The 17,396-nt window shown below is 39.3% G+C and overlaps 1 protein-coding gene across 1 annotated transcript in view; it reads right to left on the reverse strand.

Moving 5' to 3' along the window:
* Positions 1-17,396, reverse strand: part of LOC110335715 (vomeronasal type-2 receptor 116-like) — a 428,392-nt gene that overhangs the window by 394,409 nt on the left and 16,587 nt on the right. The window contains 4 exon segments of the mRNA XM_021218037.1: positions 7,124-7,247; positions 7,549-7,776; positions 9,826-10,632; positions 11,023-11,334. Coding sequence (XP_021073696.1) covers positions 7,124-7,247; positions 7,549-7,776; positions 9,826-10,632; positions 11,023-11,334 — 1,471 coding nt within the window.

A 17,396-nucleotide genomic window follows, 5' to 3' on the forward strand; every position in this document is an offset into this window, starting at 1 on the left:
TCCCAGAAGCTAGATTGTTTCTGTCTGTCCCAAAGCTGTGTAGCTTCTGTAGTCTACTCTCTTGCCAGTGCAAACTGGAGCCTGAGCTTACCAGAACAAAGATGGCTCCCTTACCAGCTCAGGCTGTGAGAGAGCTCCCAGGCAGACACCTCTGCTCTGGTGGGGATGGTGCCCATGTTCTCTATGGAATCTTCTGCACCTGAGATTCTCTTTTCCATCTCTTGTATTCTGTTGCTGATGCTCACATCTATGGTTCCTGATTTTGTTCCTGGAGTTGTCTCACTTTGGGTTTTCTTTATTGCTTCTACTTCCCTTTTTAGGCCTTGGATGGTTTTGTTCAACCTGTTTGCTTGTGTTCTCCTGTGTTTCTTTAAGGACTTGTATCTCTTTAGCAGCGTTCTCCTGTATTTCTTTAAGGACTTGTACCTCTTTAGCAGTGTTCTCCTGTATTTCTTTATGTGAGTTATTAATGCCCTTCTTAAAGTCCTCTACCAGCATCTTGAGGTATGCTTTTAAATCCGAGTCTTGCTTTTCGGGTGTGTTGTGGTATCCAGGACTGGCTGAGGTGGGAGTGCTGGGTTTTGATGATGGTGTGTGGTCTTGGTTTCTGTTAGTAAGATTCCTATGTTTAGCTTTCCCCATTTGGTAATCTCTGGAGTTAGTTGTCATAGTTGTCTCTGGTTGAAGCTTGTTCTTCCTGTGATTCTGTTAGCCTCTGTCAGCAGTCCTGGGAGTCCAGCTCTCTTCTGAGTCTCAGAGTACTCTCTGCAGGCAAGCTTTCCTCTTGCAGGGAAGGTGCACAGAGGCCTGGCATTCAGATCTGCCTCCTTGCTGAAAATGTAGGTCCAAAATGGGGCCTGTCCCAGAAGATGTGTTGCCTCTGCAGTTTGCACACTCACCTGCACAGGCTAGACTCCAAGGGACCTTGGACACAATATGTCTCTCTCACCTGCTCTGGCCGACAGAGCCCTCCTGGGTGGCCACCTTTCCTCTAGCGGGGATGATGCCCAGATGTTTTGAGCCTGAAACAGGGTCTGTCCAAGAAGCTAGATTGCTTCTGTCTGTCCCAAAGCTGTGAAGTTTCAGTAGTTCACACTCTCTCCATTGCAGATTGGAGCCTGAGCGAACTGGAGCAAAGATGGCTCCCTTACCAGCTCAGGCAGTGAGAGCACTCCCGGGAGGACACCTCTCCTCTGTTGGCGATGGTGTCCAGATGTCTGGAGCCAGAAATGGGGGTCTGTCCCAGAAGCTGTGTCCCTTCTGCAGTCTGCCCTCTTCCTGGCAATGAGCCTGTGTGCACCAGAGCAAAGATGGCTCCCTTACCAGCTCAGGCAGTGAGAGCGCTCCAGGGTGGATACCTCTCCTCTGGTGGGGATGGTGCCTGGATGTCTAGATTCAGAAAAGGGGCCCTCTCCCCAGCAATGACCGGAGCAAAGATGGCTCCCTTACCAGCTTAGGCAATGTGAGTGCTCCAGGGTGGACACCTCTCCTCTCTCTGTTCTGTTTTCTTATGTTTTGTGGTATACATCATTTTCTGTTTCCCAGTTATTTTCTTGACAGAAGCCATCTAGGAAAGGCTATGGCAAGCAACTGAGTTTTTGGAAGGTGTCCTACCATTTTGCATGGCTGCAACGGTCACACTCTGAGAGGCTTGAACTCCAGAGACTGTCCCAGAATTGCTTCTCACTTATAATATGCCTTTCTTGCTATCATTAAATGGCTTAATGATTTTTAAATTATTTGCCTACTCTGTTTTGCAGACTTCAGTTTTGCTGAATATATATGAAGATGTGCTTTCATGTAGTCATGCTGTTTAGATGAACTGAGCATCTCATAATTCTTGATAAGGATTTAATAAAACTCCTAATTTGATACAAGTAATCTCAAGCCCCTATAGAATAAAAGCTGCAAATAGATCTCTGTAAACTGTCATGCAGCATAGACTATTTGCACTAGGAAAAGAAAACAGGCTTAGAACAAATTAGTGATAAAAATACATTAGTTCAAGTTCAGGTCCAAGGATCAGGCCACAGTTGTGCAGTATGAGAAAGCAAGGCCATGTAAAAATATTGTTTTGATCTTATAATGAGACTATAGAATGAAGCACTGCTTTGAACTTATAATTTACATTTTGCTGTAACTCCCTTTTGTGTAATACTTTATATGAGGTAATATTTTTACATGAAGACATTTGTCTAAAATGCTATAAAGAAGTGAAAGCAAAAATAAAGACTCAGTATAGCTCCTTTCTGCTTTATCCAATGTGTGTGTGTCTTTTTGTGTGCTTGACTTCTCCCTCCCTCCCTCCCTTCCTCACTCCCTTCCTTCCTTCCTTCCTTCTATCCTTTCTTCCTTCCCTCATTCCTTTCTGACTTTTCCTTTCTCTCTGGGTCAAGAGGAGCTGATGAACTCTGAGTCTTTCACCTGGCCAGCAAGAGGTCCTGAATCAAAGAATAAAGATTCCAAGCAAGGAAGATTCTTTTCTTAATCTTCTTCTGCTTTTAGCAGAAGTCAACTGAGAGAAGCCCTCAGATTTTAGCTCCAGCAAGAGAGTTAAATTTTCAGAAGCCATAAACTTCTGACCTCCAGAACTATAAGAAAGCATTAATTGATTGCCAGAGGTCATAAGCCTTTGGTCTTAGTCCAACATTGCTTCTTACCTCGGTACCTGAATGTTGGGGGTGGGGCCCAGACACTTTCTCACTCATTTATTCTTCTATACTGAGATGTAAAGAACATCACAGCATACAGTTTTAATTTTTTACTTGCATGAACATAGATTATGTACACAATATATAATTCAGAATACTAAATAGGAATAAAAAATATAATTCCAACAGCTCTATATGGTATAATAAATGGAATCTCCAATTTGATACTACAGTTATATTATTTTTCTACTGTCCATGCATTTTTGAGAAATATGTTTCTAATCTTCAACCACATAGACTTCAAGTTGATGGGAGGTGTAGCTGTTATATATGCCCAGAAGAGTCCCACAGGAAATATTATTACATAATAGGCAACTAGAGCACTTATTCAAGTGGCCAAAGTATGTTTTAGAAATGATACATATAAAATGAGTTGATTTTATTCTTTGTATACTGCAAAGTTATCTCACAATTAAGAAAGTAAAAGTCAGAAAATCACTACAAATCAAATCGTGAGAACACAACCATATAAAATCATAAATATGATGCCTAAATGAAAATTACAGCACTTGGGCCTTTCGTCTTCTTTCTTAGTGACATCCTAACATCAACACCAGAATCATTGTGTCAAAGCTTTCTTGGAGAGATTTTTAAGTTGATACTATTAATAAATGAGGAGTTAATTCACATTTTAGCCATTTAAATACATTTAATTTATAGTACATCCATAACAGGAGCCTAGCATGGCTGTCCTCTGAAAAGCCCTAACAGCAGCTGACTGAGACAGATGTAGATACTATAGACAACCATTGGACTGAAGTCAGGCAACCCCATGAAAGAGTTAGGGGAAGGATTAAAGGAGCTAAAGAGGCTGGCAATTCCTTAGGAAGATCAACAGTGTCAATTAACCTGGACTCCGGGGATCCTCCAGTGACTATGTCACCAACCAAAGAGCATACACAGACTGGTCTGAGGTGCTCTTTCCCACACACACGTAGCAGAGGATTGACTGCTTTGCCTGGCCCAGTGGGAAAGGATGGACTTAATCCTATAGAGACTGGATGCCCTAGAGAAGTGGGATACCCAGGGAAGGTCATCCTCTCAGAGGTGAAGGGGATTGAGGATGTGGTAAAGAGCTCTGGGAGGAGGGATCTGGATGGGGGGGGCAACATTTGGGATGTGTGATGGTTTGAGTATGTTTGGCCTAGGGAGTGGCACTATTAGGAGGTGTGGCCTTGTTGAAGTAGGTGTGGCCTTGTTGAAGGAAGTATGTCACTGTGGGTGTGGGCTTTAATTACCCTCATCTGAGCTGCCTAGAAGCCAGTCTTTCCTGTTTGCCTTCAGAGCAAGATGTTTATTTCTCAGCTACTCCTGGGCCATGTCTGACTAGGTGCTGCCATGCTCTCACCTTGATGATAATGGACTGAACCTCTGAACCTGTAAGCCAACCCCAATTAAATGTCGTCCTTATATGAATCGCCTTGGTCTAATCAGCCACCAAATGCAGACACTATTGCATATATCGGCAAGATTTTGCTGAAAGGACCCTGATATAGCTATCTCTTGTGAGGCTATGCCAGTGCTGGGCAAATACAGAAGTGGGTGCTCACAGTCATCTATAGGATAGAACATAGGGCCCCCAATGGAGGAGCTAGAGAAATTACCCAAGGAGCTGAAGGGGTCTGCAACCCTATAGGTGGAACAACAATATGAACTAATCAGTACCCCCAGAGCTCGTGTCTCTAGCTGCATATATAGCAGAAGATGGCCTAGTCGGCCATCATTGGGAAGAGAGGCCCCTTGGTCTTGCAAACTTTATAAGCTTCATACAGGGCCAGGGCCAGGGCCAAGAAGTGGGAGTGAGTGGGTATGTGAGCAGGCCAGGGGGAGGGTATAGGGGACATTCGGGATAGCATTTGAAATGTAAATTAAGAAAATATCTAATAAAATAAATAAACAAAAAGAATTGCCTTGGTCATGGTGTCTGTTCACAGCAGTAAAATGCCAACTGACATATGATGTAAATAAATAAATAAATAAATAAATAAATAAATAAGTACATTTCTATAGGTTCAATATACCATCATCTTAAAACATGGATACTATCATTTATTTCTGTCTCCAGGACTGTGCACTGCCTTTTGCAGCTCAGTAGCTCTGACTTGACTTCATATTACTCTACATCTGGTACTTGCTACACAGATGTGAACTAAGAAAAAAATATCTCCATTGAGGATGTTCTGTACCATAGGCTATTATGAACAGAAATGCATATTTATTAAGTAAAAAAAAAGATCATGGTTTGTAAGCACTAGCTTAGTATCTAGTATAATGCTGGGTACTTGGATGGAGGGCTATGAAAAATTCATGCCTGCAATGTGTTGTTGTGCCATTTCAAGAAGGAGTAAATCTGATGGATTGATGTACACAGTTTCACGGCCTCACTGCACTGCACTGTGAAGACATGATCCTGCTTCTGGATCAGATTCAATTTTAATGTATAGCCATTTTAACAGTTGTGATTTCAAGCCCCAACTCCCTGTAGACACAGAACAGCAATGCACTAACATGGCCTCTGCTTCCATGTTTGTAACTGTGAAAAGCACACAGTCACTGAACAGTCTATGGTAGCCATGACATTGAGTTATGACCATGCACATAGCCTAGTGCTTCCAAGTTCAATTGCCTCATACTTGGATATAATGGTGTTATATCCAAGAATATTCGCTCCACAGGAATCCTATGTAGCTTGGGAATCCCCTTTGTTTCTCAGAATTTTCATCTGCTTCAGACCTTGAATTGAGTTTCCATTGTGGAGTCTGATATTACTACTAGGTATCTATTTAAATTTTAACTAAATAAAATTTGTCTTAGTAATTGCCTATACCTTCTTTCTCTTTCTCATTAAATAGCTTCAGGATATCACTTATTTCTTTTGCTAAGAAAGTATTGAGAGTTACTGGCTTCTAGAGGAGATAAAATCAGTCTTCTGCAGGGAAGTGGTTCCCTTGTCCCAGTCGATGGCCCTATCTGTAGTCATATGAAGATTTGCAGCACCAAGTGGATTCACTTGACTTTACAAAAGAACACATAACATTGGGAGGGAGAAGTGGAGAAATGGGAGAGGTTTTGGTCTGGAGGGAATGGGGGTGAATATAATCAAAAGATATTATATATATGTCAGAAATTTCCCAAAAGAGTCAGACAACAGGTACCAGAATCATGGGGCAGTTTGAAATCTTATTGGATTTCCTGGATTATTGCTGTGGTTATGTATTTAATAACTATTTTGATTTTTTTATAACTGTAGGTGACTATCTAATATACATGCTATTCTGATTGATCCTGATTCAGGGATACTGATATTAACCATTGACCCAAGAAGAAACAACTGGTCAAAAAGTGAGGGGAACTTAGCCTCTTATATTTTTGCATCCTAATTCAGCAGGCAATGCTTAGACCTGTATTGACATCTTACTCCCTGGGTTTTTCTGTACCCACCCTTTAACCTAAAACACAGACATGAACACACAGACAGACACAAACACGCACATGTATACACACACACATAAACAGAGAGAGAGAGAGAGAGAGAGAGAGAGAGAGAGAGAGAGAGAGAGAGANAGAGAGAGAGAGAGAGAGAGAGAGAGAGAGAGAGAGAGAGAGAGAGAGAGAGAGAAGAAGAGAGAGAGAACATAGACCTGCTTCTTATATTAAAACATAGACTTCTTTTAGACTATTTTAAAGAAACTAGGCTGCCCAGCAGGTATCTAGCCACACTTCTCTACAGCCACAGGTTGAATTCCTTTGTGGATATAGTAGACATGTGCTAAGGTAGCTACCACCCCCACCTTTGCCTCTGTAGGTAGGTGCAGCTGTTTCCTTGTCTAAAGTAGACAAGGCCTTGTGTTCTGACAATCCTAATTTGGCCTTCAAACTATAAGTGACTCCAAGTTAAAATTTCTCATTGAGAAGACCATGTCTTGCCTTGCCTATCATTTCAATAAACTTATAAAGGTAATTCCTGTTAATTCCTGTTGTTCTATAGTCTCTTTGCTTGAGACTTGAGACCAATAGTGTTGGGTTACTTCTTGTGTGCAATTCTGTCAAAATAAATGGTTTATCTGAAGGAAATCTTAGCACTTGTATGTATCACTCCTACTCTCTGTTCTTTACTTAATATAATGAGCATGTATATATTTCCAAATACTTTGGAAATCCCAAAGAGGTCCTCATTTTCATATATATATATAATGGGATTTCCAAAGTATTTTCAATGGAAACCTAAGTCATTAATGCTTTAGAAGCACAGAGACCATGCTGTTTCAAATGAGATATCTCATTGACTATGAAATATGAAAGATCGTTACACTAAGAAACAGAGAACATTGTCTTCCAAGTCCTTTGCACTCTATGGCACAGAGGTCATACTGCAAGACAGCGATTGGTATCTCAGAAATGCATGTGGGTACCTGTCTCATTGGAGATTTCATTCTCTAAGCAGGGGCGGCAATAAAAACAGCATGAAGCCTTGCCCTCCTGAGGGGATTTCATGAATCCAGGAGCACAGCTTACACTGCACACAGACACGGGAGTCTATAGACATATGTGGAGAAGAGATAAAATTATTACAAAGCATATTTTAAAACATCATTGAAATGTACTTAAGTATTGGGCAAAAAATACATTTCCTTTGTAGAACATGTATGCAAACTAAGCAGACGACTCGTACACCCTATATCATTTGTGGATGGTCACATTTCTTCCTTATCTACTAAACATTGTTTAGAAAATTCTGAAAGTTGGAAAGAGACTACTTAAATACCCATATGCTATTTTCCCATTTATTAGATGATAGGAAAACACCACAAAAAACATTATGATAAAGTTAACCCACCTGTTTGTCTTTGGTACCCCACTCGATCATGCCATCTGACAGAGACAACTGTTTGTTATGTGGAAGAAAAGAGGAAAATGTTCCTACTTTCACCTTACGACCAAGACCTTGTGGGAAATTCCAGAAGTTAAAAATGTCATACTCTGCCTCCAGTTTTCCTGTCTGGCTCAGATCTACTTTGTCTCCACTAGGATTATTAAACTGGATGTTCTTCAGGAAAGGGTGTAGCTGAAAGAGAGTCAGGATCTAATATTGGCATATGTCCCATATTTAAGACAAATAAAATTAGGAAGATGCCCTGACTTTCTTAAATATCTCCCTTAAAAACAGAATCTTATTAAATTTGTACAGTAGAATTTCACAAATGAGGAGTTGCAGAATTAATATCTCACAACCAGTCTCACAAAAAAGAAAATAGCAGTAGCAAGGGCTCCATGATTAGTTAGCAATTACCGTGTAGGTGGAACAACAATATGAACTAACCAGTACCCCCTGAGCTCGAGTCTCTAGCTGCATATGTAGGAGAAGATGGCCTAATCGGCCATCATTGGGAAGAAGGCCCCTTGGTCTTGCAAACTTTATATGACCCAGCACAGAGGAAGGCCAGGGCCAAGTAGTGGGAGTGGGTGGGTAGGGGAGCAGGGGCGGGGGGGAGTGTATAGGGAACTTTCGGGATAGCATTTGAAATGTAAATAAAGAAAATAATAATAAATAAATTAAAAAAGAGAAACTATCAAATGCTGTTTCATCTCAACTTGTTCTTAGAGCACAAAAAAGGAAAAGCTGACTTTTGTCTATCTGAACTACACAAATTTATTAAACAATTTCATTTTGAAAAGTATTTACTTTTATCAGTAAGGGTGTTTGTCTACATGCATGTCTGTGCACTATGTTCATGCAGTGTCCATGGGGAAGATAGAATAACTTCAGATCCCCTGGGACTTAAGTTACAGATGGTTGTGAGTCTCCTTGTGGGTCTGTGAATTTGAACTCGGGTACTCTGTGAGGGTAGCTATTTCTCTTAAACTCAGAACCCCCCTATAAAGCGGTTCATGAGAGTGTGTCATAGTTATCTGCATCACTGTCAGACTTAAAATGCCTATTCACCCACTATCTTCTCATTTGATAAACTCATGGGAAAAAACAGATTTTCCTGAAGAAAAAATAAGATTGACAGTATGTTAGGAAACCCATTAATAAAAATCTCTGATCATAAATGACAATTTTTTATTCATATGTAACTAGCATCACTTTTTATATTTTAACTTAGATTTAGATTTAACTACTATGCAATAAAAATGTTCATAAAATCTTGTGTTTATAAAAAGTGATTTTAAATGTTTGGTTGGAGAATGTTTCTGAAAACTTTAAGGAATTTTATGAAATTGTTGACCCTGAAAACATATAGACAACTAATAGTATATGTAATATATATATTGCATATACATATGTATGAACACATATATACATTTGTATATACATTTATATATGGTATACATTACTCTCCTTTAAATTCAGGGCACTGACATATATGTATGTATAAACATATTTATATACATATATACATATATACACATACACATATATATATATATACATATATACATATATAGCTGACATTTATATATATGTAAAACACACATACATATGTATATAAACACATACATATATATTCATATACACACACACACACATATATATATATATATATATGTATATGATATATATTTCTTCCAAATTCAGGGCCTATATATATATATATATATATATATATATATATATACACATATATATTTTATATACATATATAACATGTATATATAATACACACATATGTATATATTTGTATATATGTATATAATATATCTTTTTTCTTTACGTTCCTTTTTAAAAAATCTTAAAAAAGATGATTTACATTTCAAGTGTTATCACCTTGCCAGGTTTCTCTCCCTCCTGGAAACTCCCTATCCCCTCCCTCCTCCCCTTGCTTCTATGAGGGTGCTCCTCCTCCCACCTACCCACTCTTGCCACCCTGCCCTTGTTTCCCTACACTGGGGCATCTATCGAGCCTTCATAAGACCAAGGACCTCTCCTCCCATTGATGCCTGACAAGGCATCTGCTACGTATGCAGTTGGAGCCATATGGGTCACTTTATATATAATATATTTAATATATAAAGGGTCTTTTAATATTACTACATATTATACATATATAATTATATATGTTATATATATCTTTTTTTGGTGACACAACCCATCGAAAAGAAGTCACATTACCCTAAAAGGGGAAAAAATCAGTCTTTTCCTGTTTTTCATTGGTTGTACATCTGCTTGTTCTTGGAGCATCTCATGGAGACTGTGAGCAACTGCATACACTGCGTTATATATGTGATAACTCTCTTCACTCATGTCCATGTCAAATCGGTGCCAAGGTAACAATGCCAAGGATCCATTGGATGAACAAATTTTCAGTGTTTTACAGTAAACCCGTGAAAATGGACAATTCAAATACATTGCCCATATATTTGAAAGAAAGACATCATCTGGATATTTGGATGGGTTCACAGTCTGTATAAAATCTTTAAAAGCAGAAATTTCAGGATGATGATGTGAAAAAATGAGGGTTCCATGGAATGAGTCCAGGATGAAATGTCTCGCACTGCTAGCAATATCCCACTGTGCGGTTGTGACCCACACCCTCCATGGGTCTACTTGTCCTGACTCTTTAAATATTACAACTAGAGTAGAGTCAATCTCAGCAAATACAATGAACACCTTTACCGTTTCCCCCATGATTGCAGGATCAGTGCTGAGCAGATCATTCCAGTTGTACTGGTATTTGACACTGACCATTTGTACAAAGGCTGTACACACACTGTTTTTCTTCATCTCTGTTTTCATGTCTGACAGAAATTTAATACCTTTTTCATTCTCTGTGATGATCAGCCCCACCCAGGTCCAGCTAAAATGAACCATCAATGAGACCATGCCAAGGGCCAGAGATGTGTCCTCAGGTGCCATCTGATAGATAAAAGGAAACTTCACATGGTCACTAAGCATTGGATCAAAAGGCCCAAATGTCAACTGATGAGAAAAGAAGATATGGAGTGAAATGAAGAAAACAATCCCATAAATTTCAAATAGACCTAATGGATTCTAAGCAAAGAAAAATAATTAAGAATAAAGATTTTAATTTTTTTTAAAAAATTTGCTGCCAACTTAAACACAACTTTATAGGAAATGACTAAAAATATTGAGAACTCAACCATAACCCTGTGTTTTCTCATTTACCCACATATATATGAAAACAACAGTTATGTGGATATTTCACCATATCTTGGAGTAGTCATTCTTAAATTACATATTTGATACATTCATGGACTGTGCTCTCATCCCATCTTTTCAATCCCCTTTAATCCTGACAGTGTCCCCAAGAGAAAATGGTTGTACTCTTCTGTTTTTACTCAGCCTCACCTGAGGATATTTGTAGAGACCTAGAATGGTGCTGATTCTGGAAGGAAAGTCCCATGATGTTCCTGTCACTACTGCTATTGATTTTGCCTCTTTTCTGCAGGTGTAGTTAGGGATGGCCTCTTCCAAGCCTGTGAGAAACCTGATGGAGTGCTCTAATATATTTCCATGATACTGAGAAATACTGTACATATCAAAACCCAGAGATATGTTAGGTAAGAGATGTATATTCTTGTTGATTTCTTCAATGGCAAAATTCAATGCCATCACATATTGATACTTATTTGGATGTATCCTGTATATAGACATAGGAAACTATGTTTAAACTTTCATAATAAGGTAGGCTGCCCATGAACCTTCCCTGTGAACCCAATTTGCAGTGTCCCCCATAATATTGCACCATACCACCTGACTCCAGTTTCTCTTGACCTAGAATTTTGTGGATTCCTCAGACCATTCCTCCCACCTTTTCCTCCCTGCATCACAGCTATGTCCCAGCCCCCAACTCATGGTGACACACCCTGCTCAGTCATATAGAGGTCATTTTTACCAGATGACTAGTTACCCTGTTTGTGGGCTTTCTCAACGTTCTCTGTTGCCTCAGTCATAATTACCAGCATTGCCCCTAGCACTGAAACAGATCATCTCCATTTGGCCCCTCCTACTCCCATCCTCCAACACCAGCAAGCATTTCCCTTGAACACAGCAGCTGAGCAGACTAGTGAAATTGGCAAAACACAGGCATCACGCTCTCTGAAAATCACAACAGGAAACAAAAACCATGGAACAAAACACCCACCCAACAAAGACAAACTTAGAAATCATCATCTAAACCTATAATCACCTCAAAGCCAGATGCCTCAACAATAGCATAAGAACACATTCAATAACACTCAAGGCAACAAGTCTCCACCAGCTATTCTACTATAGCTGGCCTTGAATATTCCAACATAGTTGAAGTGCAAGATAAAGCCTATAAAACCAACTATATGAAGATGATAGAGGAAGGGATAAATCTTTTAAAGACAGGCAAGAAAAAACAAATAGTTGAAGAAAATGTATGAAAACCTCAAAGAAAGACAGGAAACCACACACAGTGAAAAAAATGAATAAATCCTTTAAAGAAAGTCAAGAAATAAACAGCTGAAAGAAACCATAATACAGTTCAAGACCTGAAAATGAAAATAAAAACAAGAAAAAACCAAACAAAATAAAATAAACTGAGGGAATTCTAGAAATTAAAATACAGGAATGCAAAACATTACTAAATATAAATAACAAATGCAAGCTTCACCAACAAAACACAAGAGATGCAATAATCTTAGAGACTGAAGGTATTATAGAAGAAATAGATACGTACCTTAAAGAAACTATAAATTTTAAAACCTTTGTGACACAAAACATCCAGGAAATCTGGTACACTCTAAGAGGATCAAAACTATGAATAATAAAAAAGAGGAAGGAGAAGAATACTTAGTTTAAAGTCCCAGAAAATATTTTTACAAATTTGATAGAAGAAAATTTTTTTAGCCTAAAGGAGATACCTGAAAAGGTATAAGAAACATACAGAACACCAAATAGATTGGAGCAGAAAAGGAAGTCTCCTTGCAACATAATAATAAAACACTAAATGTATAGAACAAAGAAAGAATATTAAAATCTTCAAAGAAAAAAGAGCAAGTAGCACGTAAAGGCAGACCTATTTATTATCCATGACTTCTCAATGGAGACTCTAAAAGCCAGAAGGATTTGGACATAAGTTTCAGACTATTTCTAGTAAATTTTTCAGTCACCATAGAAGGAGAAAATAAAATAATCCACAATAAATTAAAATTTAAACAGTATCTGTGTACAAACCTGGCCCTATACGATGTGCTAGAAGAAAATATATGAACCAAGGTTAAGAATGCCCATGATGTGCAATCTAAACATTAGTAATCTTTCTTTTACAAATGTGGGTACCCTTGTGTTTGAGGCAGAGATGTTCAGAATTGACATATCATCTTGGTAGACTTTTCTTTTGATAAGTATGAAGTGTTCTTCTATGTCTCTTTTGATTAATTTTGGATAAAAGTCTTTTATTAGATATTAGAATAGCTACTCCAGCTTGTTTCTTGGGTCCTCTTATGTGGAAAATTTTTTCCAGGTGTGTACTCTGAGGTAATATATTTTTATTCTTTATTCTAATGTATTTTTTATTGTTGAGGTGTGTTTTTTTTTGTATGCAACAGAATGATAGAACTCATTTTTATTGCCATCCCATTTGCCTGTGTCTTTTTATTGAGAACCTAAGTCCACTGATGTTGAGAGATGCTAATGACCAGTGATTATTAATTCCTGTTACTTTGTTGTTGTTGTTGGTGCGTGTATGCTTTTTTTGATTTTGCTGGTTATGGAATTACTTATTTCCTGTGTTTTCTTGAATATAGTTAAACTCATTGGGTTGTAGTTTCCATGCAGTATTTTCTGTAGGTCTGGATTTGTTGATAGATATTGCTTGAATTTTGATTCGCCTTGAAATATCTTTTTTTTTTCCATCAATGGTGATTGAGAGTTTTGCTGGGTACAGTAGTCTAGGTTGGCATCTATGGAATTTTAGAGGTTGTAAACATCTGTTCAGGTCCTTCTATCTCCTAGAGTCTCTGTTGAGAAGTCAGATGTAATTCCAATAGGTCTGCCTTTGTATGCTACCTGGCCTTTTTTCCTTGATGCTTTTTAATATTCTATCTTTCTTCTGTAGATTTTGTGTTTTGATTATCATGTGGTGGGAGGTTCTTTTTTTTCTCATCTTATGGAAAAATAGGAGGAAGGATTATGACCCCAAAGGGAATAGGAACTCCACACTAAGACCAACAGAGGGCTTTCTATCCAGGCTAGATCAGTAGCTAGATACCTGCCCATATTTTCAGTCTGCATGCCTTCCAGGAGGCACAAAGTGAGAATCTCACCCAAATGGTTTTTCTGGTATGAGATTACTTATTTCTTGGCTTGGAATTTTCCATGTAGTATTTTCTGTAAGGCTGGATTTGTAAACAGATATTGCTTGAATTTGGATTTGTCTTGAAATATCTTGTTTTCTCCAGCTGGTATCTTGCCAACTGAGACATCCATAGGGACAAGCTGATGCAAGACCCACCTCCATACCCCCAATCCCTGAGCTCCACACTTCTTCCAGCCTGCTTCCTACCCAGGCCAGCTCACAGTCCAAATACCTACACACACACCAGAGCTTGCTTACCACATAGGAGGTCAACAGTAACCAAAGACACAGAGCTCAACTGACACAGGAGGCCCACCTGCCCTGTAGAGCTCAGCTTTCCTACAGGTCTGCTTTTGCACCCAGGCCAGATCAGTGGGCCTAATACTCTACCATACTCCATAGGCTATCTGCCTTTCAGGAGGCCAAAATAACCAGAGACAGAGCTTGCCTGTCCCCCATGAGGTTTGCAAACTTCAGGACACAGAAACACAACTGCTCTAACCAGAAACACAACTGGCCCACCTTAACCAGAGACAGCCTGTCTGCCTCCATGGAGACTGGCTCTATCTGCCTCCAAGGAGGCCAGTAGTAGTCAGAGACACCCAGTCAGTTAACATCAGAGACAACTAGATGGCCAGAAGCAAGTGCAGGATTATAAGTGACAGAACCCATTGCAATCTGGCACCATCATAAGCCCTGGATACTCCAACATACCTGAAAAACAAGATAATGACCCCAAATCCCATCTCAGGAAGATGACAGAGGCCTTTAAGGAAGATAAAAAGAACTTCTTAAAGCAATACAGGAAAACACAGGTAAACAGGTAGAAGCACTTAAAGAAGAAACACATAAATCCCTTAAAGAAATACAGGAAAATACAATCAAGCAGGTGAAAGAAATGAACAAAATAGTCTAAGAACTAAAAATTGAAATAGAAACAATAAAGAAAGCACAAAGGGTGGCAACACTGGAGATGAAAAGAAATTAGTAGCTAGAGATGCATTGCCATCAGAATAAAAGAGATAGAAGAGAGAATCTCATAGAAGATACCAAAGAAAATATAAAATGTAAAAGCTCCTAACCCAAAATATCCAGAAAATTCAAGACACAATAAAAGAATCAAACTTAAGAATAACAGAAATAGAGGAGGATGAAGAATCCCAGCTCAAAGAGCCAGAAAACATCTTCCACACAATCATAGAAGAAAATGTCCCCAACCCAAAGAAAGAGATGGCCATAAATGTACAGGAAGCCTAAAGAACACCAAATAGATTGGAGAAGAAAAGAAAATCATCTTATCACATAATAATCAAAACACTGCCTGTGCCCCAGAGCTAAGGCTGTCCCATAGCTCTCCATACCCAAATTCTCCCCAGAGAGAGCTGGTCTCCCAGGCATGCTGTCACGCCTAAGCTCACAGGTGAGACCACCATGTTTGCTTCAATAACCATCCAAAGAAGGACCAGAAAGGAGCCCGCAGGGCACAGGAACTGTGGAAACAACCAGGGACAAAAATCTTTCTGGGTTCCATTAGTGCCCCGGAGCTAACCCTGTGACACAGTACTCCATACCCAAATCCTGCCCAGAAAGAACTGGTCTCCCAGGAGTGCTGACACACCTAAGATCACAGCTCTCTGCTGCTCATTTCCACATAGAGATTGCTGGTCTCCCAGGAGTGCTGACACACCTATCACAGCTCACAGGCCCACTGGAGGTTCAAGCTTCAGTCAGAGACAGCAAGACCAACTAACACCAGAGATAACCAGATGGTGAGAGGAAAGTGCAAGAACCTAAGCAACAGAAGCCAAGGCTACTTGGCATCACCAGAACCCAGTTCTCCCAACAGAGTGAACCTGGGTTACCCCAACACACCAGAAAAGCAAGACTCTGATTTAAAATCACATCTCAGGTAAACAGTCAAAATCCTTTAAAGAATTACAGGAAAACACAACCAAACAGGTGAAAGAATTGAACAAAACCATTCTGGATTTAAAAATGGAAATAGAAACAATAAAGAAATCACAAAGGCAGACAACCCCAGAGATAGAAAACCTGGGAAAGAAATCAAGAGTCGAGTCTGCACTGGTGAGAGTGTGGATGGCAGAAGGGACACAGCTTCTGGGACAGACCCTGTTTTGGGCTCCAGACACCCAGTCACCTTCCCTGCCAGAGGAGAGGTGGCCACCTGAGAGGGCTCTGTCTAGCAGAGCGTGTGAGAGAGCCATATTGTGTCCAGGGTCCCTTGGAGACTAGTCTTTGCAGGTGAGTGTGCAAACTGCAGAGGCAACACATCTTCTGGGACAGGCCCCACTTTGAGCCTACATCTTCAGCCAGGAGGCAGGTCTGAACGCCAGAACTCTGTGCACATTCCCTGCAATAGGAGAGCTTGCCTACGGAGAGTATTCTGACCACTGAGACTCAGGACAGAGCTGGACTTCCAGGACTGCTGACAGAGGCTAAGAGAAAAACAGGAGGAAAATGCTCCAACCAGAGACAACTATAACAACTAACCCCAGAGATTACCAAATGTTGAAAGTCAAATGTAGGAATCTTACTAACAGAAACCAAGACCACTCACCATCTTCAGAACCCAGTACTCCAACTTCACCCAGTCCTGGATACCCCAACATACCCAAAAAGCAAGATTTGGATTTAAAGACATATCTTATGATGGTAGTAGATGATTTTAAGAAGGTCATTAATAACTCACTTAAAGAAATACAGGAGAACACTGCTAAACAGGTAGAAGCCCATAAAGAATCACAGGAGAACACTGCTAAACAGGTAGAAAGCCTTAAAAAACAACAGGAAAACACTTCTAAGCAAGTAGAAGTCCTTAAAGAGGAAAGACAAAAATCCCTTAAAGAATTACAGGAAAACACAGCCAAACAGGTGATGGAACTGAACAAAACCATCCAAGACCTAAAAAGAGATGTTGAAACAAACAAACAAAGAAAAACCCAAAGTGAAAAAACTCTGGAGATAGAAACCCTAGGAAAGAAATCAGGAACAATAGGTGCCAACATCAACAACAGAATACAAGAGATGGAAGAGAGAATCTCAGGTGCAGAAGATTCCATAGAGAACATGGGCACAACAATCAAAGAAAATGCAAAATGCAAAATGATCCTAATTCAAAACATCCAGGAAATCCAGGATACAATGAGAAGACTAAACCTATGGATAATAGGAGTAGATGAGAATGAAGATTTTAAACTTAAAGGGCCAGCAAATATCTTCAACAAAATTATAGAAGAAAACTTCCCGAACTTAAAGAAAGAGATGCCCATGAACATACAAGAAGCCTACAGAACTCCAAATAGACAGAGCCAGAAAAGAAATTCCTCTGGACACATAATAATCAGAACAACAAATACACTAAATAAAGAAAGAATAT

Source organism: Mus pahari, chromosome 18, assembly GCF_900095145.1.
Source record: "Mus pahari chromosome 18, PAHARI_EIJ_v1.1, whole genome shotgun sequence".
In the NCBI taxonomy this organism is placed as follows: Eukaryota; Metazoa; Chordata; class Mammalia; order Rodentia; family Muridae; genus Mus; species Mus pahari.